At 45.4% G+C, this 26,569-nt stretch overlaps 2 protein-coding genes across 5 annotated transcripts; both read right to left on the bottom strand.

Moving 5' to 3' along the window:
• Window positions 1-261: 261 nt before the first annotated feature.
• dennd2c (DENN/MADD domain containing 2C) lies at window positions 262-14,752 on the bottom strand. Of its 3 annotated transcripts, XM_067240615.1 has the most exons (19): window positions 14,072-14,752; window positions 10,601-11,794; window positions 9,359-9,483; window positions 8,977-9,077; window positions 8,488-8,646; window positions 7,729-7,807; window positions 7,411-7,455; window positions 6,806-6,993; window positions 6,510-6,619; window positions 6,022-6,091; window positions 5,587-5,664; window positions 5,302-5,442; window positions 4,809-4,957; window positions 4,049-4,226; window positions 3,727-3,777; window positions 3,250-3,358; window positions 2,820-3,071; window positions 2,001-2,087; window positions 262-1,471 (listed from the first exon to the last, which is right to left on the bottom strand). In XM_067240615.1, exons 2-19 carry the CDS (start codon window positions 11,587-11,589, stop codon window positions 1,440-1,442), a joined length of 2,943 nt encoding a protein of 980 aa, XP_067096716.1. In that variant the 5' UTR covers window positions 11,590-11,794; window positions 14,072-14,752; the 3' UTR covers window positions 262-1,439. The 3 variants fall into 3 exon arrangements, with proteins under 3 accessions (XP_067096716.1, XP_067096717.1, XP_067096718.1); XM_067240616.1 differs by lacking the exon at window positions 14,072-14,752 and having other exon boundaries at window positions 6,806-6,990; window positions 10,601-11,887; XM_067240617.1 differs by lacking the exon at window positions 14,072-14,752 and having other exon boundaries at window positions 3,727-3,768; window positions 10,601-11,885.
• A 57-nt stretch (window positions 14,753-14,809) lies between these two features.
• Window positions 14,810-25,224, bottom strand: ampd1 (adenosine monophosphate deaminase 1 (isoform M)). 2 transcript variants are annotated; one of them, XM_067240618.1, is made up of 16 exons: window positions 25,117-25,224; window positions 21,638-21,649; window positions 20,634-20,799; window positions 20,127-20,280; window positions 19,309-19,474; window positions 18,653-18,872; window positions 18,200-18,329; window positions 17,831-18,025; window positions 17,586-17,717; window positions 17,291-17,454; window positions 17,064-17,190; window positions 16,693-16,856; window positions 16,379-16,499; window positions 16,114-16,287; window positions 15,758-15,868; window positions 14,810-15,406 (listed from the first exon to the last, which is right to left on the bottom strand). In XM_067240618.1, exons 1-16 carry the CDS (start codon window positions 25,136-25,138, stop codon window positions 15,251-15,253), a joined length of 2,214 nt encoding a protein of 737 aa, XP_067096719.1. In that variant the 5' UTR covers window positions 25,139-25,224; the 3' UTR covers window positions 14,810-15,250. The 2 variants fall into 2 exon arrangements, with proteins under 2 accessions (XP_067096719.1, XP_067096720.1); XM_067240619.1 differs by lacking the exon at window positions 21,638-21,649 and having other exon boundaries at window positions 25,105-25,214.
• Between the last annotated feature and the right edge of the window lie 1,345 nt (window positions 25,225-26,569).

The raw sequence follows: 26,569 nt of genomic DNA, 5'->3' as shown, positions 1-26,569 counted from the left end.
TGCTAGATAGGCCCTACCTTTTCCGTGCATCCCCAGAACGTACAATTGGTAATTCAGTAAGCAGCTGATCCAGGCACAGTTTTGCAAACTCGTTTTTTTTTCAAAGTTGTGTCCTTGGGCAAGGCACTTCACCCTACTTGCCCCAGGGAGAATGTCCCTGTACTTACTGTTAATCGCTCTGGATAAGAGCGTCTGCTAAATGTCTAAATGAAATATACCCTAACATATCATGGTGTTGATAGTCCGTTATCAATGCAAACATGACACATTCAGAAGGCATTTATTTAGAGGGCAAAGTAGACATTTCATGCTTAAAAAAAATATATATACAGAATGCTGTACAAAAGTCTGTAACTTTGCCAGTTGATACAAGGTAAAAAAAGAAGGTATTTACAATTGTAGTTACTAAGAAAGGAGATGTGATCAGATTCTTGCTCCCATTTCATATTTCACATGACTGAGAACGGATTTTTAGAGCAAAAAGAAGAATGTTCTTAATAGCATTGAAATATTATAGATCTGTAATATTTGAGGTTTAGCCGTGCTGATCAAATACATCCATCTGCTCTTCTAGCACCTCTAGAGTACTTAGTCTTCCTAGATCAAAATACACTGACATCAAGACAAACGTATGCAAAAGTAGCTTTGCATTCAAGCACACAAGCAAAAATAGGCTTTGTAAACAAATCCTTACAGGAAAACAAGAAAATATCCAAGTATATAAAATGACATGGTTAGTTGGATATTATATAAACATGCCTTTGCCGGGGACAGTATAACATTTTCATTTCTCTAGAGACTTTAAATATTTAATATTAACAATAGTTAAAGTGACATTCAGACACATCAAAAAGTATAGACTACATCAGATCTGTATCAGAGTGCTGAGTCGCTGCATGGAATAAAATAAGCAATTTAAAAAATAAAAGTAAAAAATAAACACAACAAAAAATGAGAAATAACACTTTTGCACAAACACCTAATACTTTTTATAAAAATAAAAAAAAAACGGTTAGAGCCATGGTTAGTTACGACAGCATAACATCTTGTGAAGTTAATTCGAAGATTTCTAGCTGAAACGTCCGTTTCTTTGTAAATTTACACAAGGACATAGTGCTAATCCCCCCACACTCCTTGGGAACCCCCTTGTGTCTCTTCAGTTCCAACCGTGTTTAAAACAAAAACACCCATTTCCAGTATTCATCCAGTTCCAATTGCACTGGCCTCCAGTTTGAGGTGTTTCTAGGCAGGCTGGAAGAGACCAATCCTCTTTCAACTGAAACCTGATAGGACAACTTTCACGGCGGTTCACAGCCATACAACTACATTCAGGCAAGAGATGCAGAAGTAAGTCCAGGACACTGTGTCATCGTGTTCCTCATCCAGTCTTGCGTAATCTTTTCATACGTATGTGACGTCAGCCACACTGAAGCCGCCTCTCACTTTATCTGCAAGAACTTTATCTTGCTCCCTGAAAAGGGTTAGGCACAATGATTAGACATGCCGACAAAACAAAACTTAAACAGTTGAAAGCAGTGGCAAAAATCTGCTATCAATTTTGTAGGGGACAATTATATGACATTTTCTGAAGACCAATTCCTGAGGGGGACACCAAAATGACTGCTGTAACACATAACCTACATTGTAATATGTTAAATGTATATTATTAATATTATTTAATAATATTAAATAATATTATCAGCTGAGCAGTTAAAGAATCGGGCTAGTAATCAGATGGTCGCTGGTTCGATTCCCGGCCGTGCCAAATGACGGTGTGTCCTTTGAAGGCACTTCACCCTACTTGCCTCAGGGGAATGTCCCTGTAATTACTGTAAGTCGCTCTGGATAAGAGCGTCTGCTAAATGACTAAATGTAAAATGTAATGTAAATTTCCTCATGTTTTCAGTGATTTATTGAGGATGGGGAGGTCGTGTACCCCCCCCCCCCGGGATTTCCACCTATGGTTGAAAGTCAGATATGAGGATTGAAGGGTGACTGACCAAGTCCTTTGAGGAATTTGTTCACCCCGCTGGGTTCTGGTTCAGGGTTTGATCCCAGATATTCAGCAGCTCTCACTTCAAAGAGCCCTGTGGAGAAAAAACACAACATTCAGGCAACTGCAGAACCTACCAGCAAACTACACAGCGTGTGTCTCAACTGTAAAACACACACACACACGGGAGAAAGAGAGAGATGGATGGATACATGGCGAATAAACCAAATTCTGATTCTGATACAGAGAACAGAAGTACTTTTATCCATAATTAGAGTAGTATAGTAGTAGTATAGTAGCCTGGTCCTAATCGGACTTTCGTACATTTCATTTGTACAGAGAGTCTGGTCTCGCTCCATTGACAAGCGTTAACTTCCTCGAAGGCGGGTACTCTGTTGAAGTTTAAAACTATTGGATCTGCCCAGAGCCACTCTGGATCTGCCATAACCAATCTCTAGCGTTCGCCTTAGCCAACTCCTTCACCACTAACGGAGCTATCTGGAAAATCAAACGAACCCCGTGGGGATCAAAGATTGTTCTTGCTCCGGCTTTAACTTCTGGATATTCGGCAGCGTTGCCACAACGGACCGAATGGCTTCGCTCGCATCTTTCTCCGCCGCCATTACGGAACTACAACACAAACTAGCGCACGACATCAACGTCATCGTTCTCAGCCACTCCCTCTGTTCGCTGATTGGACCGGTAAAAAGTTTACCGGAGACATCTGGAAAATGGAAATTGAGCGGAAGCACGTAGGAGGGCAGAACCAGGCTAGTAGTATAGTGGAGAGAAGTGAGAATCAATGGGGGGGAAAGCGAACTCTGACCTTTGCCCTCTTCCTTGCGCAGCTCCCTGTCGTGAATGAACCCAGCGAACATCTGAGTGTCCATGAAGAGTTGCAGGAACTGCCGGACGCCTCGGGACGGGTGGGACTTTCGGAAGCTCTCCCGCTGCAGTTCCCTGGGGCTGCCACCGGGGGCGCTGGGCTTGCTCATGTGGAGGGAGTAGTGCCCAACCAGCTCCACGAAGAAGCGCACGAAGGCTTCTGACATGAGAGAGCTCAGATGGCACCGCTGGCCTGCAGGGGCACAGATGGACAGGGACGACCATCGAGGAGTTTGCTGATTACACTCCTCACACACTAACGTTTTCTATTTAGCAGACACCTTATATCCAACAATGCACATAGTCAGAGTGGCTGATAATAAAGGACTGGAAGTGTACGGGTGCCTAAGCCATCATGGTGCAGTACAGACCTCCAGGCCGGTCTCCCTCCTCCTGCCTCAGTATGTGCTCTCTCTCCTCCAGGATCTGCTGCAGGGCAGCCTGGAGCTTGCTGGGCAGGATGCAGTCCTCGTCGTTCAGCTGAGGAAGGGGAGGGGGGAGATGGGGGTGGAGGAGGGAGGATTTCATCAGTATAGTATTCCAACTGGTTGCCATGGAGATGAGGCAACTTCCAGCCCAGTAAAATTCCGCAGATGTGAAACAGAGGCAAAACACTATGGCAATTACTTCTTCCTACTCCCAGTCCAGTACCTAAGTGTTTGGCTCAAGCACAAGGGAGTTTCAAGCTCCAGGGTGTTACTGTTAGCAGGGCAGTACTGCTTCAGTTACAGTCATTACCAAACACATTTCAGTAGAAACATACATGTACAGGCAAATCCATCACAGTTTCTTGTTCACTTGTTATAGCACCACACCTGCCATTGACACTTGACACAATGGGTACACACCTGAATGACAAACTTGTCCGCGCACAAATCCACAATAAGCACAATAAGCACCTGGACAAAAAACAGAGATCCATCACTGACAAGAGCAATTCAACTTGAAGAATGCACTAACCCCAAACAGTACAAACATACCAGGATGGCTACAGGGCTGTTCACTGTTAAGTTCACTAGTAAGTCTGGGAAGTCCACCATCAGCTAAAACCTCCATGACTGAAATAGTGAAAACGCCTCTGGGTGATTTAGCCTCAGCCTCAGCGTCATACAAAACCTCATATAAATCAAATATCCCTGCAGAAGTCTTCCCAGGTTGCTCTTAACTGACCTCCTCAATGGGCAGCTCCAGCAGCTGGGGCAGGCAGGGCGCCAGCGCCCCCATGAGGAAGGGAGTGGGAGAGCAGCTGATGTCCAGCATGCTGGCGGGCAGCACGGGCACGAAGGTGTGCTGCCAGGTGAAGGGGTAGAGCAGAGCCAGGATGGCATGGCTGCAGCGAGACAGCACGCTGGAGAGAGAGAGAGGGGGGAGGGGAGACGGGGAGAGAGAGAGAGAGAGGGAGGAGGGGGAGAGAGAGAGAGAGAGAGAGGGGGGAGGGGGAGAGAGAGAGGGGGGAAAGAGAGAGAGGGGGGAGACGGGGATAGAGAGAGTGGGGGGAGGGGGAGAGAGAGGGGGGGAGACGGAGAGAGAGAGAGAGAGAGAGAGAGGGGGGAGACGGGGAGAGAGAGAGAGAGAGGGGGGAGGGGGAGAGAGAGGGGGGGAGACGGGGAGAGAGAGAGGGGCGAGGGGGAGAGAGAGAGAGGGGGGAGACGGGGAGAGAGAGAGAGAGAGGGGGGAGGGGGAGAGAGAGGGGGGGGAGACGGGGAGAGAGGGAGAGGGGGGGATAGAGAGAGATGGGGGGGAGAGAGAAAGAGAGGCAGGTGAGGGTACGAGTGTGGTTACTAGGCTTTGAAAGAAACACTTGGTCAAAAGAATCAGTCTATATACACACGATACACTGCCTGAATAATGCATATGACACATGAATGACGCACTACTGTTAGCGTTGCAGGAGGTCCTTACAAAGCGTGGCGTGAGGAGGAAGTCTCACCTGAGCTTGTCTGCGATCAAGATGACCCTTCTCTCCAGCAGCAGAGAGGCAAACACCTGCAGCAGTCGACCCACACTCAGGCACTGCAGCAGGGTGTCAAAGTCCACATGCTCCAGCCGCGAGTCCACTGGGCGGCACAGTGTCAGAACCTGGATTTAGACACGTACACACTTTTTTTTTAAATCACAAAATAATTTGTGACGCAAACATCTGTGACCCCACATTTGGCAAATTCAGCAAAAGTTTACACATCAAATTTCATAATCTGCGTTTACATTTAGTCATTTAGCAGACGCTCTTATCCAGAGCGACTGACAGTAAGTACAGGGACATTCCCCCCTGAGGCAAGTGGGGTGAAGTGCCTTGCCCAAGGACACAACGTCATTTGTACGGCCAGGAATCGAACCGGCAACCTTCTGATTACTAGCCCGACTCCCTAACCGCTCAGCCATCTGACCCCCGTGTCACAGAGTGACAGAGAGCTTTCTCTTACCTCATTCCCAGAGCCGGGCAGGAAGCTCTTGACTGTGATGGTGCGTCCGGGGGCAGGGAAAGGAGCCTCCATGACGCTCCTCATGAAGGAGCACACGAGCGGGGGAGAAATCTCCCTCCTCCTCTCCACCTCCTCCAGGATCTGAACACACACACACAGAGACATGTGAACACACACATATATATATATATATATATATATATATATATATATATACACACACACAAACAGAAAGACTATAACATGCTACCAATATGCAAAGTGCTCTGAGACAGTTGGTCCTACCTTTGCAAACAGGTTGAAACAGCCAAGTCTGCTGACGATACAGTGAACCTCAGGCAGCCTCTTCCCCTTTCCACTGGGCTGGTGGACACACACACAGACACACACACACACACACACACACACACACACACACACACACAGACAAACAGGATAAAACTAGCTTGAAAATTCAATCTCCTTTCCATAACATCTAATGCCGAGCCAACATTGGAAAACGACCATGTCACAAACAGGCTTACAACCTGGGAGGGTTTTGACGAATGGGAAATGCTGACATTTTTTTCTAGTCTGGGTCATTTGTTCAGAGGTTTGTGACTCAGAACGAGTATTCCCAACAGATGCTATGCAGGCGATATACTGCCAAGTTATGAGTCACTCAAAACTAGGACTGAACCACACGCGCACACACACACGCGCAGACACACGCACACTTACCAGAATCTTACGACAATAACAAAACCACCGGCTGCCGTCTTCTCCAGTCAGGACAAAAGAGAAGGTTTCACTGCAATTATAGGATGAAAGATGCAGTGGTTACGTGGCGTGCCGGGATCCTTCTAGAATCCACACGAGAAGAGATCAGTGACATTCTGAGGCTGCAGGCATGTTTGGTGGTTACTGTTGTAGCCGTTTAGGGTTTCATTGGACGTTTAAAGCCAGACATTTAAGATCCTTTTTTCCCTGCATCTGTCTCTCTGTCCACTACTCCTTCCCTGTTATGTCTGTGAGTGTGTATATGAATGTGTGAGTGTGTTTATCAATGTGTGTGTGTACGAGAACGTGTGTGTGTGTATATGAATATGTGTGTGTGTATATATGAATGCGCGTGTGTGTGTATATGAATGTGTGTGTGTGTATATATATATGAACGCGTGTGTGTATATGAATGTGTGTGTATGTGCGTGTGTGTGACAGCTGCTCACCTGGGCATGTCTGCAGAAGGACACCAGTCTCGGGCGTCTGGGAAGCAGAACTTGGGGATGGCCTTTAGCCTGTCCTCCGCCTGCCTCGAGTGACGAGATGACTTCTCAAACTGCAGATGAGGATGATGACAGAGGGACACTTATTCACTGTCCATCACGCCGTCCGAGATCAACTTCAAGTGTTAAAATGACGACCCAAGTACAAAATGCTGTGTTTTTACTCAATGAGGCCATGTTCTAAGCCGCTAACTGTGCTTAGTCTACGGAGAGGGCTAATATGTTGGCCTTCCTCTTACCTTGTTGGGAAACTGCTGAGTAATCTCAGGAGAGTATGTGTTTCCTGGCGGACTCTTCCGGAGAGAGACGACCACAAAGTGCTGGAAGAGCTGCTGCTGCTGAAGCTGGATCAGGTCTCTCTCCAGGGTGCGGTAGCCCGGCTGCCGCTTCAGGGTGGACTGGACGTAGACCGAGCGCCTGGACCCTGCTGGAGAACACAGAACCAACCCCTTAGCTTCATCTGAAACAACACTGAGCCATGTGGAATCACAGACGCTACATCTGGGCTGGGGAGTCAGATGGCTGAGCGGTGAAGGAGTCGGGCTAGTAATCTGAAGGTTGCCAGTTTGATTCCCGGCTGTGCCAAATGACGTTGTGTCCTTGGGAAAGGCACTTCACCCTACTTGCTTCGGGGGGAATGTCCCTGTACTTACTGTAAGTCGCTCTGGATAAGAGCGTCTGCTAAATGACTAAATGTAAATGTACATCTGACACAAAACGGAGCCATTTGGAAACACAGACCCTGTATCTGATGCAACCTCCCTAACCCATCCCCGTTCTGTCATAATCCTGAACGGAAACTATAATGGGCCGAGGGAGAAGAACGTGAGCTCTGCTTGGGTACCTTTGCTGCTGTCCTCTGGGTCGCTCTCTGTTCCACTGTTGTCATCTGTTCTCCAAAGTTATTGAGACATATCGAGAGAGAGAGAGAGAGAGAGAGAGAAAGAGAGAGAGGGGGAAAGACATAAAGAAAGAGTGTGTGTATGAGGGTGGATAAAAGTACTAGGTCAGACAGGCTGTCTTTGTGTGCTTGTCATGGTCTGGACGTCTGCCTTGAGCATGATCAAACCGCTGGGTTTTTCCAGAAAACTGTTCATCTTAATCTCCTGGATGATGTGTGGATGATGTGTGGATGTGGAGGGTATTTGGAGGAGGTTCCTACCTCGGGCAATTCCTCCCTGACTCTTAACCCTCTTCCTCCCTCTCTTGGCATCGAAGATCATATGAATCTTGTTGACGTACTGCGTCACGGAAAACCAGACAAACACACACACACAACTGTATGAATTAACAGCCATCAATCCAATAATTACAGTGCAGTCAGAGAAATTTGTACTGGTCACGGGTTCTGTTGAATAGGAACCCATGTTGTGCATCTATCTGTAAAAACCACGGAAATGAAAACAGGAAGTTTTGACTTATCTCAAAGAGCACACAAAATACAGTCCACTGCCAAAAACAAGTTGTCTCTTAATATGTACAGTCTGAAATATCCATTGTCTACTAAATGTTTCAAATGGCCTTTCTATTGTTTCTGTACCTCATTATCCAGGCTTCCATTTTGCCATACCCAACCCTCCTCCATGGGTTGTTCACAAGAGCGTGTTCCTGGTATCACTGTCTGAACCATGGAGCACTTACTTAAACATCTCTACACCGCTATCTGTCTCTTCCAGTCTGTCTCTCCATCCTGCTTCAAGACTCCACCTTCCTCAGCTCTTACGATATAACGATATTGGTCTTGTCCTCAACATTTTATATACTAACTACGAATACTATATCATTATATTTAGATATATACTGTATACGCATATATTATTTTACTAGTTAAATCGGACGCAAATTATCATAAAAAACCTTGCAGTCGCGCATGTTTGAAGCTCTACTTCCACGGAATCAAACTAGTTTGCGTGTGAATCACCTGAGGCAGTCTGTATGTTTTGTGGGCGGTGGGGCGCTTGGCTGGGACTGGTCTGGAGACGTCTGTCTGGCACGTAGGGCTGGGTGACATCACCGAGTGTGAAGCTCTCCTCTCCACCTTGTCTGTGTAGCCCCGCAGAGTCTTGGGCTTAGGAGGAAGCTGCAGCACAGGAGAGGACACAACCTGAGCCTGGGTCAACACCTGAGACTGGGGGAGACTAGCAGGGGTCAACACCTGAGACTGGGGGAGACTAGCAGGGGTCAACATCTGAGACTGGGGGAGACTAGCAGGGGTCAACACCTGAGCCTGGGGGAGACTAGCAGGGGTCAACACCTGAGACTGGGGGAGACTAGCAGGGGTCAACACCTGAGCCTGGGGGAGACTAGCAGGGGTCAACACCTGAGACTGGGGGAGACTAGCAGGGGGGCCACACCTGAGACTGGGGGAGACTACCTCAGCAGAGCGAACTGCGGTTGACCTTGTCGCTACCTTGGGGATGTGAGGGCTCTGTCTCTGAGACACCGTCCAGGGTCGGGCTCGTCCGAGGGGCAGACACGTGGGCGTCAGCTTCACGTCCTCGTAGGGGTCACCTGAGGGGGGGTCAAAGGTCAGAGGGACAGCAGCACACACGTGTGAGTCAAGTGTGCGTTCACTGTTTCACAATAGTCTTGCAACAGCTGGCTTTCCTTGGATGCCTTCCCTCAGTGTCAGTGTGGGTTTACATGAACTAGATACAAATATGTGAGCAACGCCCAGTCTTCTCACCCACATTAGTGGCACTGAGAAAACGTACATCCTGGAAGGGCACGGGGAGTTTGGCCCGTCGTAAACGTTCGTATCAGTCATTGTCAGTGTAATGGAGGACACTCACAGATTATGTCCTCGTAAATGTTGTCGTCAGAGTAGGCGTGGTAGAGTTCAGATCGCCGGGCTTCGCTCCCTAGTGTGCCTGGCTGCGATACCAACCGCACCACATCCTCGTACTCAAAAGACTTCCTGTGGAGAAGAAGGGAGAGGGAGGGAGGGAGGGAGGGAGGGAGGGAGGGAGGGAGGGAGGGAGGGAGGGAGGGAGGGAGGGAGGGAGGGAGGGAGGGAGGGAGGGAGGGAGGGAGGGAGGGAGGGAGGGAGGGAGGGAGGGAGGGAGGGAGGGAGGGAGGGAGGGAGGGAGGGAGGGGAGGGGAGGGAGGGAGGGGGGAGGGGAGAAAGAGGGAGGGGCGGGGGGAGGGAGGGAGGGGTATTGAGACAGGGGCCTTGCTGTTGCTCCATACACAGTAAGCAAGCTATTGTTCACTGTATTGTCTCCTTACATTCAGACAAACAGCCTCTACATTGTGTGCATCCCAACAAGATACTGAAGTTGATAAGACCGCAAAAGGGAGAGTTGGGGGAGAGAGAACGAGGTTGCAGAACAGAGAGAAACAAAGAGAAGAGGAAAATATAGGTAAAACAAGCTGCTGAATCAAATGGATGTGAAAAAGAGAGAGAGAGAAGGAAAAAGTTGGAAAAATGAGAAAGAACATTTAACAAGGAGAGTGGTACTAGACAGAATCCGAGCTGTGAGTCTTGTGTGTCATCGTGTGAGAGGCTGGACTGTAGCTACACGTGGGAGCTTAAATGCATGTGGGTGCGTGGGTGCGTGCTCGTGTGCATGTCTGCGAAAACAACTAAATGTGACCCCTGGACCTTTGGCGACTGGAAGTAGGCCATGTCCAGACAATAGTGATAATGCTGCCAAAGATCATGTGACATTACACCTGGAGCCGGGCCAAAGTCTAAACCCCTACTCCCTCTTGAACACTAACTTTCCAGTTTTTTCAATAAACAACCCCATTTTTAAACCAAGCAAAGCTTATTTTTAGACAGGGACAACAATACATTAGGAAAAAGAAACACTTTTAACTGTGAAGACCCCAAAAAACTGAGGCCAGTCTGAAGACCATTTTATTTTCATATGAAAAACTATAATCCAGATCAATGTGGCCTAATCCTGTATTATTGGATGCTGTTTCCTCTGCACGACAGTCATTAGTTGAGTTTGAACGACACCTTAATGCCACAAACAAAAGGATGCTGTCATTCTATACCCTCAGTCTTAGCCCCCCAACCACTTTACCTGTTCTTCTTGTGTCTGGAGAATCCGTTGCCATTGGTGACCGGGCATGAAGGGGGTGGGAAACTAGGAGGTTGGGCTAGGGCAACGTTCCTGGTGTCTGATTGGTCCATAGGAGGCGAGGTCTTGGAATCCCATTGGACCCAGTTGGCACCAGTAGTGTTGTCCTTTCCCTGATACTTATAGGTCCGCTGTGGTTTAGGAGGCGGTAGAGGCGGTAGAGGCGGTAGAGGCGATTCGGACGAGGCAGTTCTGCCCTTTTCCCAGAACAACCTGTCTCCCTCCATCCTCCGCCAGAAGCCCCGGCAGGTGTAGAAGTTCCCGGGGGGCATGTTCTCCTCGTGGTCCTCCACCGACGGAGGCAACAGCTCGTCTACCTCGACCTCCAGGACGCAGCCGACCTTGAGATCTCCGTTCGTCGTGATGATTCGCTTCACCGGACTGCTGGTCGTGTTCGAGTCTGCAAGTGAGTCTCTGACTGTACGAGTTTGTAGGGAAACTGTGAAGGGCTTGGAATCCACGAGTGGGGTGGAAACCTTGTTGGAATGACCCGGGGTCGAAACCCGAACAGCGGGACTCTGGGTCGTGATCCTGCCGCAAGGGCTGGGTGAGGGCTCAGACTTCCTGCCCGGCCCCGTGTGTCCAGCCTGCGCCTGCGTTTCCCTGAAATCCAAACCCAGGCTTTTAGCTTTGGAGACGTTAGCTTTTCCTTGAGATCCACCTCCTTTCCAGCGCTCGCCACACACTCCATTTCCCAAGACATCTCCGGACAGAGTCCTGGTCACCACAGACGTGTGGGACTTCACCCTCTCGTTGCTCTCCTGGCTCCGGCCTTCCCACTGGGATATCTTCTGCCTGATGTTGATGCCTGGGTCCTGGGCGAGGGGCCTTCCCGGAGAAGGACTGTGCCAGGCCACAGTCGCCCGGCCCTGCCCCCCTTCGCCAGCTCTTCTTCCAGCCAGGCTGTCCTGCTCCTGCCCCAGAGCCAGCATGGTCAGAGGGAGGCAGACTGCCAGCTCACCCTCACTGGGTGGGCATCGGCGGAGGCGTGAGGGACCTCATGGTGGGCAGACAGAGACACTGCACATCCCAGTGAGTCTGTCCTCGTCTTTGTGTGATCCAGAATGAAGTCTCCTTAATGGGCTCCGCAGGTTTGTGTCTGCACCTCTTTCGTTATATCTGTTTTCTTTCTACGAGCTAAAAATAAAAAGGGGGGAGGGGAGGGGTAGTAACTATTTTCCACGTTGTCCGTTTACAGAGAGGGACCTGAAAGGATGGTACACAAAGGTTATCATTCAACGATTGCTCAACACTTCACAACAAGTCCAAACAGCACTCCAGAACAGCCAAACCAAGAGCACGACAGTCTAGCTGTGTCACTGCGCCCGCACCAGCGGCAGTGTGGGATGTGTGTGGCTGGAGGAAGCCAGGAAGAATAGACTCCTGCTCGAGGTCAGTGTCCAAAAATAAAAACCCGGAGGAGCGGAGGAGACAACGACAGGAACAAGATCCCGACTACAGCATTGTGCAGAGGTGTCTGTCTGGTTTCCACGACGACCCTGTTCCTGCTAGCCCACTGCTGAGCCCCATCTCTCCTCCCAACCACACAGCTGGCCCATTACGAAACAACTCCACACATTAAAACATGAAATCTAATTTATTTTTGTCTGAAAGGTTTCTTTCATTGGGTCAGGAAGGATGAGTATTCCAAGTATTTTACACTGAGTTAAAAGGCTTGGGGAGTCGTCAAAACACAACTAAAGATAGGAGCATTTTTGTTGTTTGCACGCACAAGTGAGAAATAATAAGAGGCATGAGAATCTGCCATCAGTGGAAACACTGTATGTTAATACAGAACAGTTGGAGTTGTGCATTCCACCCTGTTTCAATATTTAAGATACAACATTTTCGTTTGCAGCCTTGTATGCATTACCAAGATTCATACCCTTGACTGGCGTGCACATTATCAGAAAAAGAGTGGAATAGCCTAATGGAAAATGCTCATGTCTATTCCGACATACAGTATGTTTGATCTCTCCGTGTCATAGGGGTTATTACTGTACCCTTACGAAAGCTGCTTGCTGGAACCGAACCACCGGGACACGTTGCACACTACGTCAAAAGCTGCAAGCGTTTAGAGAGGGGAGACATGGTAAAATTCCGGTGCTGCTCACGATTATAATAATTCTATGTGCTGCATTCCAGCCAGGCCAGCAAAGAGGGGGGGGGGAGGGGAAGGGGAATAAATTTGACCATAGACAGTCCATCAGTCAGGCCAGCAAATGACGCCTTTGTTTGGTTTGACCTAAATCTAACGCATGCACTGGAATCTCACTACATCACAGCTAGGGCACATCCTACACTGAAACCGTCACTTCTACACTGACCCACTTGTTGCCACAGGAGTGTGTGAGTGCACAGGATGGCCTAGCTTGTGTTTCCTGCGGGACAGAAAGGAAGGATAAGCAAACCGTCCTTAAATGATGGTGATAGAAGATTTGCACTCACGTAACCGGAGCATTTGATTTCAGCAATGTTTAACTCAATAAACTGTTCCTTTATTTAATCCATAGCAATTGAAATAAAACCACTGGAAAACAGCATTCCAGTGTATCCATTGGTAACAAACACAACAGTGTTTTATGAAATTTCCTGGGAATATTTGGGCCTCCATTGACACCATGCTCCACTGACAAGCCGTAGCTGAGGTCCTACCTACCACACTCAAGGCAGTTAAACCGTCTGCCTGGATACTTTGTGAACTGAGTGAAACTTACTGACTCACCACCTTCATCCCAGAAGAAACCAGACACGAGTATGAGAGCGACATACCCTGTCATCACATAGCAGTGATGAATTAAACCTAATTACACGTTCAAAACACCCATAAACCGCCCTCTCCAAGAATTGATGCAAGACAGAACATGTCCTAGGTGGGGTACCACTGAAAGGGGAAGGATTCCCTTAAACAAACTGCCAAACGCACTGGAACTACTATACTTTAAAATGCTCTCATTTTGTTCTCATTCTCGTTGCCCATGATGAACTATACACACTAATATTAGCAATACAGAAAATGAGTCATCATCATTAAAGCTAATGGTACAGTAACTGAATGGACACTGACTGATCCGACACAACGTTAGTGTCACTGTGTGATTAGTGTTGTAATGTATACAAAGTCGTCCTTTGGTCACATGATAGAGAATGCAATAATGTAAGTTAGATACATACAATGTATTACACTTTGCTACCATTCTGAATAGATAACACAAGATTAACTAAAGAGTGACAACATATTTTAAGACAAGTGCAGTATCTCTCACAAAGCTACAATAAGTCAAGTTGTTTCGTTGAAAGGACGAAAGTACCTTACAACCAGCTCTAGTTTATTGAACACCTTTCTGCAGCTAGTTAGCTCTAAATATCGTGGGTAACGTGTGCCAAGCGTAGATTAGATAGCTCGCTACCCACCTTTTCGAAGTTGGTCGGCCAGTCCTGGATGTTGGGATAAACTTTTCTTTTCACAGGAGGAACGTATAAACCAGGAGACGAACTGATGGACTAAAGTTTTTGTCTGTACAAATAGTATATAGTGCTATTATATTCAAATATATCTAGTGCTTAGTTAAAGCAACAATGTGGTCGGGAGTACGGTTATAAAGTAAGATGTCCCGACTGTATCCCTTGACATTTGCTCCTCTGTGCTGGCTTGAATATTCTCCCAGTCATCGAGCTCTTGAATAACTCGGTATTTGTTGTTAGCAAGCTAGCTAGCGAGCAAGCTGATTAGCCAATATACTAGCAGAGGACAAACCCGTTTTAGCGATTTGTAATTGGATGACTATATCAGATTTTCTGGTTTAACAGCTAGCTGGTAAAGTAGCCTAATATAATTCGCCAGGCTGACTACAGTATTTAAGCGAACTGGTCACATTTGCGTGTTAAAAATCAAAACAGTTTAATCCGTCAACTGACATTCTAACAGAGGGAAATGAGATATACACTTAAACGACCGCCTTCAAAAAAAGTGTTGATAACTCCTCCACAGAGATCTTGGGTTTCGAATAGCGGACGTCACCATCTGCCGTTAACGCTGACGTGCCTTTCAATAATAAATCCCAACAATGCACAAATATGTGAACAAAGTACGATGACATGAGCCTCACAATGACACTAAACAGTAGAAGATAAATAATTTAAATCGATACATTTGATTTTAAATACTTTTAATCGTTTCAGATCATTCTTGTACATCGTGTCCCTCCATGGTAGGCTACATTTACGTATACATTCAACGAAATGAGCACAGGACAATAAAACTATGTAGCAAAAAGATAAATAATAATATGATTTGTTTTAAGTTGATAACTAAATGGCACTGTGCTAAAACACATTTATTACTTTCAATGGAGAGAACACAAGTTAAGAAGGCTTTGCCATTAAGGGTGGGGCATCATCATTGCAGCGGCTTTTGCTTTCAATCAAGCTTTTTACATACATTGTACTCAAAACCATTGAGTAAACATTTATGTAAACATTGCATTACAGTCTTTTTTAAAGAAGACAATGTCCCAGCCCTTGAAAATGTGTTAGTGTTCAGATCTATGTGAGTGTGTGTGAGAGTGTGTTTGTTTGTGTGCATAAGTGTGTCTAGTCAGACTTCAGACCCTCCTTGATGAGGTTAAGCTCATAGCACAGTGTCTCGTAGCGATAGGCCATACGAATCTGTGCCACGTTGGTTTTGCGGATATCATTTCCTTCAGGTCCTTCCTTCAGGTAATTAGCACCCAAGAAACGAGTCTTCTCCTGCAAGGATGAACACAGGGAAGATGTTTAAGTGATACATAGGCAATAAGGGTAAGACTGCATTATAGCTATTCAAACCATGTTGTTTTGTGTAACAATATGCTAGTTTGTTGTTAGGTAAGTGTTTTCAAATCAAATCAAATTTATTTGTATAGCCCTTTTTACATGCAAGCATGTCACAGAGGGCTTCACATATGCCCATAGAACTGCCCCTCAACCAACCTAAACCCTCAAGGAAGACAAGGAAAAACTCCCAAAAAACTTTTTTTTTGTTTGTTTTGTTTTGTTTTGTTTTGGCGCTTAATATGATTTGATGCATTACCTACAAGGAATTAATAAAAGGTTGCTAACCTCAGCAGAGAGGCTGCTCTGCAGGACGCTGTTCTTGGATATTTCACACATGTCACAGGTGCTCAGCTTGAACACCTGCGCTGCAATGGCGTACTCTTCCATCAGGGGCTCCTTAAGACACACAAGCAGAGCAGCAATGTGTGTTACTGAGCGATTCATATGCTAAAATGAGCCCAAAAGCTAATTATACACCCTCAAAACTAACCATGTTTGCTATGTCATGAATGTGTTCTGTAAAAATCTGGTTAACATTTTCTCATAGAAAACATATGACTCAATCATTTACCTACAAGTCCATACTTACTATATAAGGACTTAACAATGAACAACAATTTACAATGAAAGTTTAGACTTACCTTCGTGTAGTGGAACTGCATGGGGTCATCTGTAGACAGAGACACCACCAGGCCCTTCTTGTGGTACTCAAGCAGAGGATTCTTGGCGTACTCCAGGAAGAGACTGTTGTTACTGAGTGGGGACATGGCAATGGGAATCTGGGTCAGGAAGTACAGGTACTGCAGCACTGGGCTCTGTTGGGACGGAGTAAAACAAAAACATCTGCATAAGCAACGTAGGGAGCTGTGTGCGTCCATTTTTGTTTTTTTAAACAGGGGTATTGACCTTCTTGAGGTTGAGACCATGGGAGATGTTGTCAGCAGTCATGAAGGCAGCGAGCAGGTGGGTCACAGCCCCAGCCTCACCACAGTGGGGCCTGAACTGGAAGGTGTTCATTCCCCTCTGCCTGGAGCGTGGAAAGACAAACACTGTCTCAAACTCTGTCAATCATATTTACAAAAAAATATGCCCATTCTCCCCATAAGAATCCTTTTCAAATGAAAGGACGCGGTTGTTGTTATTATTAACACAGGACGCTATTTTAAGGGCGCTATTTGAATGAATCGTCACTTCTATCCTGGTCGAGTGGCGATACTCACTTGCGCAGCTGGTTAAGCACTGCGATGTTGGCATACATGTAGTAGATGTAGTAAGTGTAAGAGGGGTTCTTAGCAATGTCCCACTCCTGTGGCTTGGGGCTCTTGGTGCAGAACATGTGACCGCTGTGCTTAGACTCATCATCCACACTGTCAAAACCTGTCACCTGTACAGTTCATGACAGGAAGAAGGTACAGAAGGAGGAGGAAACAACAGACTGGTAAACCTTCCATGAATCTCCTGCATAAACATCGATCTCCCCGATGGTATTTTCATATGAGAAAAACATCACGTGAATATCTTGTGAGATATCCCTTTAAGACTACAATTAGAACCGTCCCCCAATCAGGCTCCCCCTTCCTGTCTCACTCACATGCTTGAGGAAAATGCTGAGCTCAGGGTTGTCCTGTGGGTTGATGGTGGCCTGGAACACTGGCAGGAAGATATTCTCCAGCATCTTTCCAAAGTGAGGCACAAAGTCTCTGCCTCTGAAGATATCACTGTGATGGGAGAAAAGATTGTCACGCAAAGATTAGAACCACTAAGCAAGGGTAATGAGATGGATGTTTCACGAAATGAGCTTTCCAGTATTAAACATACTAGATTCTGGGAATTTGGATCATCCACTTGAGGTTGGGAGAGTATACTCTGTGCTTGTTGAACCAGCCGGATAGCTTGGCCCACTCGTCGTTCTTGCAGCCGTAAATGGACAGACGAGGCTCTGCATACTGGTATTTGGCATCCTCCAGGTCAGAAGCCACTTCCTGATTAGGTCAAGGGCCAAATTACAGTAGATGATGGTTTTTGTCAGATTTCTGTCTGTAACCTCCTTTTTCTTTTTGGGGTTCATTCTAGACTGAACGTGCAATAATAATTAAGTAATTGTGAGTCTAACCTTGATGATGGTGGCAAAGTATTCGCCGTGGATGTGGTTCTCTGTCTTCATGTACAGGTCACGCAGCTCACTGGCTCCCACAGGATTGTACTTGGCATTGAACTTGTCAAAACGCTGGAAGGTTTGTCTGCCCTTAAGAGACGAGAGTGGGACACACATTTCAGTTCAATAGACCCTCACAGAATTGACCATGAGATTATACGTAAGATAACTTATTCAAACTGTAAGCTGAGAGTTTGTCTCACAGCGTGCACATCCAGGGAGTCGACTGTGAGGTCGTAGGGATGCAACTTGAGGAAACTGAAGAGTTCCTTCATCGTCACTTCCTTGCCCTGGAGCTTGTGCACCACGCGGTCGGCATCCACACGGTAGGACCTCTTGATGAAGCGAAGGAGATGCTTCTGGTTCATGCAGGCCGCTGCGTGGATGTGAGTGTCGACCTGCAAGGGCGCACATAAGCGTAAATACGATTTTATTTTTGTTTGTAGTGTTTTGTGGTGTAATCATCACATTTGACCAAAAGATGGAGCTAAGTGCACAGACTGCACAAAATTGTGCGTGTTTGTGTTGGGTGTGTGTGTGAGTGTTTGTGCGTGGGGAACACACACACATACCTTCCTGCAGTTATAGAAATCCCTGTGGGGGTTCAGCTTGAGCTCCTTCATCTCCTCCATCTCATTCAGCATCTCATGGACGTTGAACTTGGACATGAGGAACTTCAGCCGACGGTGAGTGTACGTCTTCCTGCCAGGGAGGAAGAAGAGTCACGAAACACCGTGATTGACCCTCAGTCTACAGACATGTGACGTCACATTACATTTACATTTACATTTAGTCATTTTGCAGACGCTCTTATCCAGAGCGACTTACAGTAAGTACAGGGACATTCTCCCCGAGGCAAGTAGGGTGAAGCGCCTTGCCCAAGGACACAACGTAATTTCGCACGGCCGGGAATCGAACCAACAACCTTCTGATTAATAGCCCGACTCCCTAACCGCTCAGCCATCTGACTCCCATCTGACTCCCATGTGACGTCACGTGAGCCATCGGTAAGTGGAGAGACTTACGTTGGGCCTTGTGCAATCAGAGCAATGAGGAAGTTCATGTCGTCGATGAAGGTCTCATAGTCGGGCTCGGGCAGGTCCTTGGGCTGGTGGTTGTCGGCGGCCGCTGCATCGTTGTAGACATGGATGACACCGTCCTTCATGCGTGCTACATAGCCCAGGTTCTCAGGGAGGCACTTTGTGTCGAAGGGATCCTCTCCTTCCTTCGGGGGAGATGTAAACACTGGCAAACAAACACACGGTCGTAGGTTAGACACAATGTTAGATACATAATACGACTTTATTTATATATAGCACATTTCATACAAGAAAATTGCAGCTCAATGTGCTTTACATAAAATCAATAGAAACAATAATACAAGTAATAAAAGTAATAAAACCCTTCTGAACACAGGCTGCAGTCTTTGCAGTATGTCGAGCCACAGTCTTTGTGGTTTCCCAATATAAATAAAAATGTAACTCAACAAAATACAAGCCACAGTGTTTGCAGGAATCCAAAACACACAAGCTGCAGTCTTTGCGGTATCTTAAGCCACAGTCTTTGTGGTTTCCCAATATAAACAATAATACATTAGGTTTTAACGTGACTGGAAATATTGCTGGTTCACAGTAAAACGTATTCCCCAAAAAAGTGAACACTGTCCATCTGGTCTGCTTACCTGGTTGCACCTGGTCTTCAGGCTTGAATGGCTCGCTCTCAATCTCACGCAGGTACTGGGAGGTGGTTAGAGGGTAGCGCTGGTAGGCCAGTCTCATGTACTTCTCCCTGATGGTCAGAGCACGGTACAGGCCTTTGCAGGACAGCTCAAAGTCATCCATGGTCACCTGATAGTCAAGATAATAATGGTGTGAAAAGGTTAGGATGGACGTGAAGGGTTACGGTGATAATGCTGTATCACTATTTCATCACTTAAGATTGACCAAAACATGTTGTTTATGCCTATTTGAGAATGTTTTATGCATTCTTACACAATTATTAAATTGAACACAAGCTTAATATATATGGAATACTTGATGTATTTACTGTATCTAACCGACCAAACTGTCTTTGTGCGGCTGAATTTTGAAAAATACGGTTGCAAACATTGAAAGTGGAGGAGTAACGTATGATTTATCTCTCTCTAAATAACCTGTCCTCATTCCTGAAATATAAACATTCACAGCCATACGGTACAAGAGTTCAATGAATTCAGTTTCTATTCCTATGTAAGCTGTAAGACCATACGACAGTTCAGTGACCCCCAATAACCAGAACCACAAATTACAGTACAGCTATGCCTGTGAGACCCACAGACACCAGTGTAATCCTACCACCAACCAGCACATTGAGTGCAACGGACAAGTAACCAAATACAAGGAGTATTGTTTGTGTGTGTGGGTGCTTGGCATATTTCACATTTGAAACTTGAACACATGTTGACCCATACTAGAGGAAGTTTTTCTCTCCATGAAAACAAATGAGCGCATGAGCACGAACCCCAGAGGCATAGTCTCCGATGATGGCCACCCTCTGGAAATCTGGTACTTCCAGGTATAGAGGGGTATCCACCTGCACCTCCATCAAAGCCGGTGTCCCCTTACTCCCGGCAACAGGTACAGTAATGTTACGACAGTGCTGGAGTCTCTTCTTCCTGTGGAGGGAATCATGTCTGTTGGTGCTGGGCTTGAATAAAAAAGAACCTTTGATCTAAGTGGGTGTGTCACAAAGGACCCTTCCTGAGAGATGAGTTTTGCACAGGTTATGGCAGCACAGTAGGACTCCAGCTCAAGGCTTCTACATTTACATTTTAGTCATTTAGCAGATGCTCTTATCCAGAGAGACTTAGAGTAAGTACAGCGACATTCCCCCGAGGCAAGTAGGGTGAAACGCCTTGACACAAAAAAAAAAATCACAGCCCGGAATCAAACCAACAACCTTCTGATTAATAGCCCGATTCCCTAACCGCTCAGCCATCTGACCTCCTTCTCTCACTGCTTCTCTCACCGTTTCTCTTGATCCTCGTCAGTTTGCAGGTGGAGTGCCATCTCCTCGTGCAAGATGGGACAGTCATCAGCCACGTCAAACAAGTCGATCTCATCACGGACATTCTCGTCTTTGGCATCGGACGCAAAGACTTTCTCCGCGAAGGCCCGCATGCGATCATCGGTCTCTGCCAGAGAAATACAAAACGTGTCAGTCAGCCATCTGTTTATACAGCAACCAATCATATGTATTTACTTTTCTCGTGTGATCATTGTTTACGTAAACTTGTATCTCCCAAAAACAGATGTGAGAACTACAAAACAAGACAGTCAAATGAAGCAAACAAATCTCAAGTAGCCTACATGAAGGTGGTTGGATGGTTTGTCATGAATAAAGTGATTGTTTTTAAATGTGTAGTATGAGAAACAAACGACAAATACTTTACTAAACAGACAAACAAAGACTCCAGTAGCACATGCTTTGTAGTGTATGACAAGATCAGAACCTCCAGCACTCCAGCACTAACTCGATCACTACTTTCGGCTGTGAAGTGTCATGCACACAGAAGAGAACTACAGTAATCCAGCGCAGACAAACAGTGAACTCAACTCACATTTACATTCGGGCACAAACACAGGATCTATAGAAACGTTGGCACTGGTGATGGTGCTAAACAAGACGAGGGACTTGGATGCTGCACAGGAGCAGCCCCACCCAACGTGTCTTGTTTCTGGAGTAACAGCGTACCTGGATAGGCCTCCGTCAGACATCCCATGCTCTCTACACATTGACAAGCACAGAGAGAAAGGGCCCCCACACCGGATGGTGGACAACCCGACTCAAGCATTTATCGATTCATTTATTTGCCATAACCGTCCACACAACAGATTATTCTATTCTACGGCAAACAGATGAATTTATAAATATGCGGCAGAGAGTAAAGCTTTTCTACAGTCGGGCGTTCAGGGAGATCTGTGGTCCATTCAGACCACAGTGGGTGTCTGTTCACACCAGAGTGTACTTACTCTGAGCACCGCCTGATTAAGAAATCATCCAGCAAGAGAGCAGAGGACAGACCCCATTTGGAACCAATGGAAAAGAAAGTTAAGTTAGGAAGGGAAAGGCGAGAGGTGTTACATATGTAAGCAGCCTAGTATGAGTCAGAGGAGATTTATGGTAATCACTGTTCCCTTTCAGAGATGCAACACAGAAATTATTCATAGTAACAGTAATTAAAATAGCATTTTAGGAATAATTAGTTACCAGTTATTAACATTGTTATCATTATCAAACATTAACATCAGATGAATACTGTAATTTAAACAATACAAATTAGTTTTGGCATGGATTACTGGCATGATTGAACAAGAAGACAAAATCAGTACAAGCAATGATAGATGTTCAACAAGGTTAAACATTTCACTGTTCACAAGCAATGGACGATAGAATAATGTAGGTATGAATTATCAATGGATTAAAATTGAATTAACATTGTGAATGGTTTTTAATTTTAAAATACAAGTGGGAGTTAGTAGCAGTGGAATTTATGATTAAAGTTGAAAGGGAATACTTGGATGACGGAATCATTATACTTGCATCTCAAAGACCCATGCAGCATACTGTAGATGTTTACCCAAGAGTCAAGATGGAAAATAAAAACATGAACCCTCCCTTTGAAGTTCAAACAAGTCTGGAAGACAAAGAGGGCTTGTTTGTACAGCTCCTGACCCGAAACCATAATGATCATGCACTTCAATGTTCTGTCACTTCAATGTTCTGTCACTGAGCCATCTGCAGGGCATTTATTCAACAATGTGTTCCCTCTTTACATGCTCTACTGAGAGAAAACATTTTCTCTCAGGGAGCTGTTTAAAACCAGACAGTAGTTTCCCGGCGCAGAGTGAGCAATTGTTGGATAAATGGCGTCTGACTCGTCAAGCTCTAAGAATCATTTTTCATTTTCATTCTTTAACATTCTCAACCGTATGTAACACTCAAGTGCACGTTTTCTCCCCCGAGGAACCTTTGTGAACATGATTGGAGGAAGGTGTAAAAGGATTCGAACCAATCCTAGTCCGAAGGTTCATTTGATCCATGCATTGGAAGTGATCTCTAGCTGACACCCAGACCCCTTCCTCAAATCCTTCTACTTACTCTCTTCCTCTGTAGATTAGCAAAATGTCCCATCAAACAGCACAGTCATGGTAAAGGGAAGGAAAACAAAACAAGGGTTGTTATCTCGTTTAGAGAAGGTACTGCAAAAAAGAAAAGGTTGGCTGCATCAATGTTTATTATTATTATTAATCCCTCCCATGTCCTGTGTTCAGAATACGAACTGCTCCCACCAGGTGGACAGGCTTACAAATAAATACAGAAAAAGATACCTGAGTAGGTATAACAACTGTTTCATCCCTCTATAAGAGATTCTCCTAAACTCAGGATGTAAGGACGGGTGTGAAATTAGGGGCTGTGTTGCATGTACTTGATTGCACTTATGTCTGCTCTTGTTTGTGCCTGTTACTGTACTATGTATGTATATTTGTGTGGCAGCCTTTATGTCCAGGAAAAATTTCCCTACAGAGACAACTAAAGTGATCTTGAATCTCGAATGTTTACTCTTCAGTTTCTGTTGATTCTTTACAGTACAGTAAGAAAAATAACAAATGAACTGTTCATTAGTTGGCGTTCCAGTACCACCTGAAACCTAACTGTATACAAACCAGTATAAGTTTGTGTTACGTCCAGTCATCAACAAAGTCAATGTCTTGGTCATGTTACTTTCTACACATGTGTAATGTTGACCTGGATTGTAGATTTATTCTAAGGCATCCAGACATAAGCCTTGACAACGGTGGCATAGATCAAATCACTGTCTCTACAGATCAGGATTCCAATGCCATTGTTGTCATCTAAGAATGTCCCTGTGTTTACACTGGGTCTCGTGCGATCTGTACCCAGTCTACACACCACCCATACCCAGCCATATCCAGACTCTTCTTACACCCCTTAGCCTGACATGGAGCCAAGCTCCTTAGACAGCGGCCGTATGAGTGATAGCGCTTCTATTTTCTACCACTTGGAAAAAAAACAACCTCAGTAGCAAGTTACAGCCCTGTGCCCTGCCCTCCCATCTGTACTTCAGCAAGTAGGCCATGTGTGTGTCACTGACATGATAGTCAGTGGGGCCTGAGGGGGATTACTGGGTAGAATACATACCACATGGTCCTGTCTCTGTCTCTCTCAAACAGTAACTATCAACAACAACAAAAAGCTGAAAATGCCAAGAAATATATATGAAAAAAACATAAATATATATATATGAATATTTTTGGTGACCTGTTACAAGATTATCCAATGGTCATCCATTAGTCACAATTACATATTATATTTCAATATTTACAGGACATTTTAATTGAGCTATAAACACCAGATAGTGTATTACGGACGTTATCATTTCTTTCAGCTTCACTACAAAATTAACATTCCACATAATACAGGAAGTCACAAGATGTCCTGCATTGACGACATGTGACCCATAAGTATTTGCTGACTCACCACAGCATTCAAACTTCACTCTCCCCATTGCACATGTTTTACCCAACCACTCAGAAGACCCACCACCCCTATCAAATGTCTGCCACATATTTCCTAGAAGGAGCCACCCTGACATAATGTCAAGACCTATGACACCGACAGCCAAACAGGACATAATGTATACTTCAGTCCAGCTCAAGTTCAATGTTACACTCTGCAAGGTGTCACACATGGTGTGTATGCGTGGGGTCTAAGCCTTCCGGTATTTTTTGTCCAAAAATGTGATGGCGTAGTGAACTTTCTATGAGAAGTGCAAATATGACCACCTTTTCATTAGGAAATGTATTTCTTTACATTGGAACTTCATGCATGTTGTCCCCAGAGTGATCAAGCAATTAAGATGTCAGTCCAGTTTCTATGTCCATAAATCATCTTGGATTTGGCCGCTGTTGCGAGTGCAGTATTGGGAATTTATCACCTGAACAGTTGGAGACAGCCACAGGACCTGATGTGACTCTCAGTAAATCAAAATATTAAAGTGAAATTCAAAGGGATTATCACATATTAGAGAGGTTAACACTACTAAACCCAACATTTTCAAGGTGTGTTAAATGTGGTTTAACTTTTATCCAATGAGATACAGTTTATGAGATAATGTTGACACAACCTCAGTTGAAAACGTGCCAAAAGGTAAAAAGGTATTATGATGTCTTAAAAGAAGTTAAAAAGTTCACATGAGAAGATACAAATGTTCCTTTCTACAGAACATGCATACATTGTTTGTCATGAGCTACTGGGGCTGAAATACATAAAAATGTGTGGCGAAAAAAAAAAGCTACAAAAAAAATTTGTAGCTAGTTTTCCCCTGGGGAGTATCCCAGTCTTGCAAGTCCATCTGAAAGAAAATCCTGCCAGGAGGCTGTCTGTAAGAGAGGGAGAGGGTCAACAGTGGGCACACAGACCTACTCACCTGGTACTGCAACTTTCGGCATGGTGACGGTTGTTCCCTTGCACAAACACGCTTCCTGAGGAGTGGACTATGCAGGTCAGCTACCTGGTCGATGTCGTGAGGATGTGTGGAGCCCTCCACTTCTCCAGTCCAATATTAAGGCCGCTTTGCCCCCCCCTGTAACCAGAGCCTGTTCGGCCCACACTGGATTTGCAAGGACAGGATCTTGTGTGCACACTCTATTTTAAGTTTTAACATGCGGGTGGGTCTCTCTGACAAACACACACACACACAGACAGAGGTGTTGAGGGTGAGGGTCTGGTATTACATAAGCTGGGTAGCTGGTCAAGTTCATGGGCATGCACTCAGTTTCTAGAAGGTAAACGTAATTGATGTGGAAAGGCTTCGAAAATGGATCAATTGAAATGCAGTTTCTTCTGAATGGTTTACTACATAGCCTACTCTAACATGCATGTGGATGTTTGAGATGATTTTCAATAAATACATTATTATAATAATCATTCACCGACATTTACTGTAAGTGTACCCCTTCCTGCAATAATATCTGCAGGATCATATAGACTCAACTCATACAGAGCCAACTTGTAAAGGTGTCAGGTGTCACAGGCTTCTGGGGAATCAAAAGTAGCTCAGGTATGAGGCTAAACAGCTGATCTGTGGGGTGCGGTATAGTACAGTACAAACATAACAAAGCTTCACTTCAAAGCCTATTTTTGGAGCAAAGAACACTAGGTGTGTTTTGAACTGTCAAGTTCACAGTGTCTAATTGAACGAATGTCCTAGCCTTTTAGACACTTACTCAGAGCAGGCCTGAAGATGTTCTCAAGTCTTCTATTTAGGGAATGCTCTTCTAAATGTCAAAGCTCTAGTGTGCAGCCAGTGAGAGGGATCAGGTGATGGATGGGTACATTGGTCAGTAAAGGTAGGATAGCAGAGAGAGCAGTGGCACAGCAGTTTACCCAAGTCAAGGAAAACTAATATGTGGTCATATATGAACACTCTGTTGCAAGACACATGATTCCTTAACTCTTGCATAGATATCATCTGTTACATATTTTACGACTGTTGTCGATGTAAAACGTGCACCTCCGGTCCTGCAATTATTTCACGGCTTTGTTGAATACCTACTCGATATTGATTGGTCATTTTACGGTCTGTTATTTCAAATAGGTAATAGCAAACCGCTGCTATGATTTAAAAAATATTAACAGCCCGTTGCTTTAGACGCAGTTCTGATCGTAGACATGGAGCTATGAATCTATTTGATGGATCTCGGCAAAACGGGCACTGCACTCAAAAGTTATATGTATGCAAGTTCTTGAGTGCAGTGCACTGAATGCGCGGGCGCCGCCAACGGGCACCGCCAACTGGCACTGACTCAGAAACGGTTTTGTTAGACATTTCAACCATTAAAATGTATCAGTTAATGGTTGACCGATCAATTTCCAAACTG

This window comes from Osmerus mordax, chromosome 7 (assembly GCF_038355195.1).
Source record: "Osmerus mordax isolate fOsmMor3 chromosome 7, fOsmMor3.pri, whole genome shotgun sequence".
NCBI lineage: Eukaryota > Metazoa > Chordata > Actinopteri > Osmeriformes > Osmeridae > Osmerus > Osmerus mordax.
The sequence above is the reverse complement of the archived record's forward strand: the minus strand, read 5'-3'. Positions and strand labels throughout refer to the sequence as shown.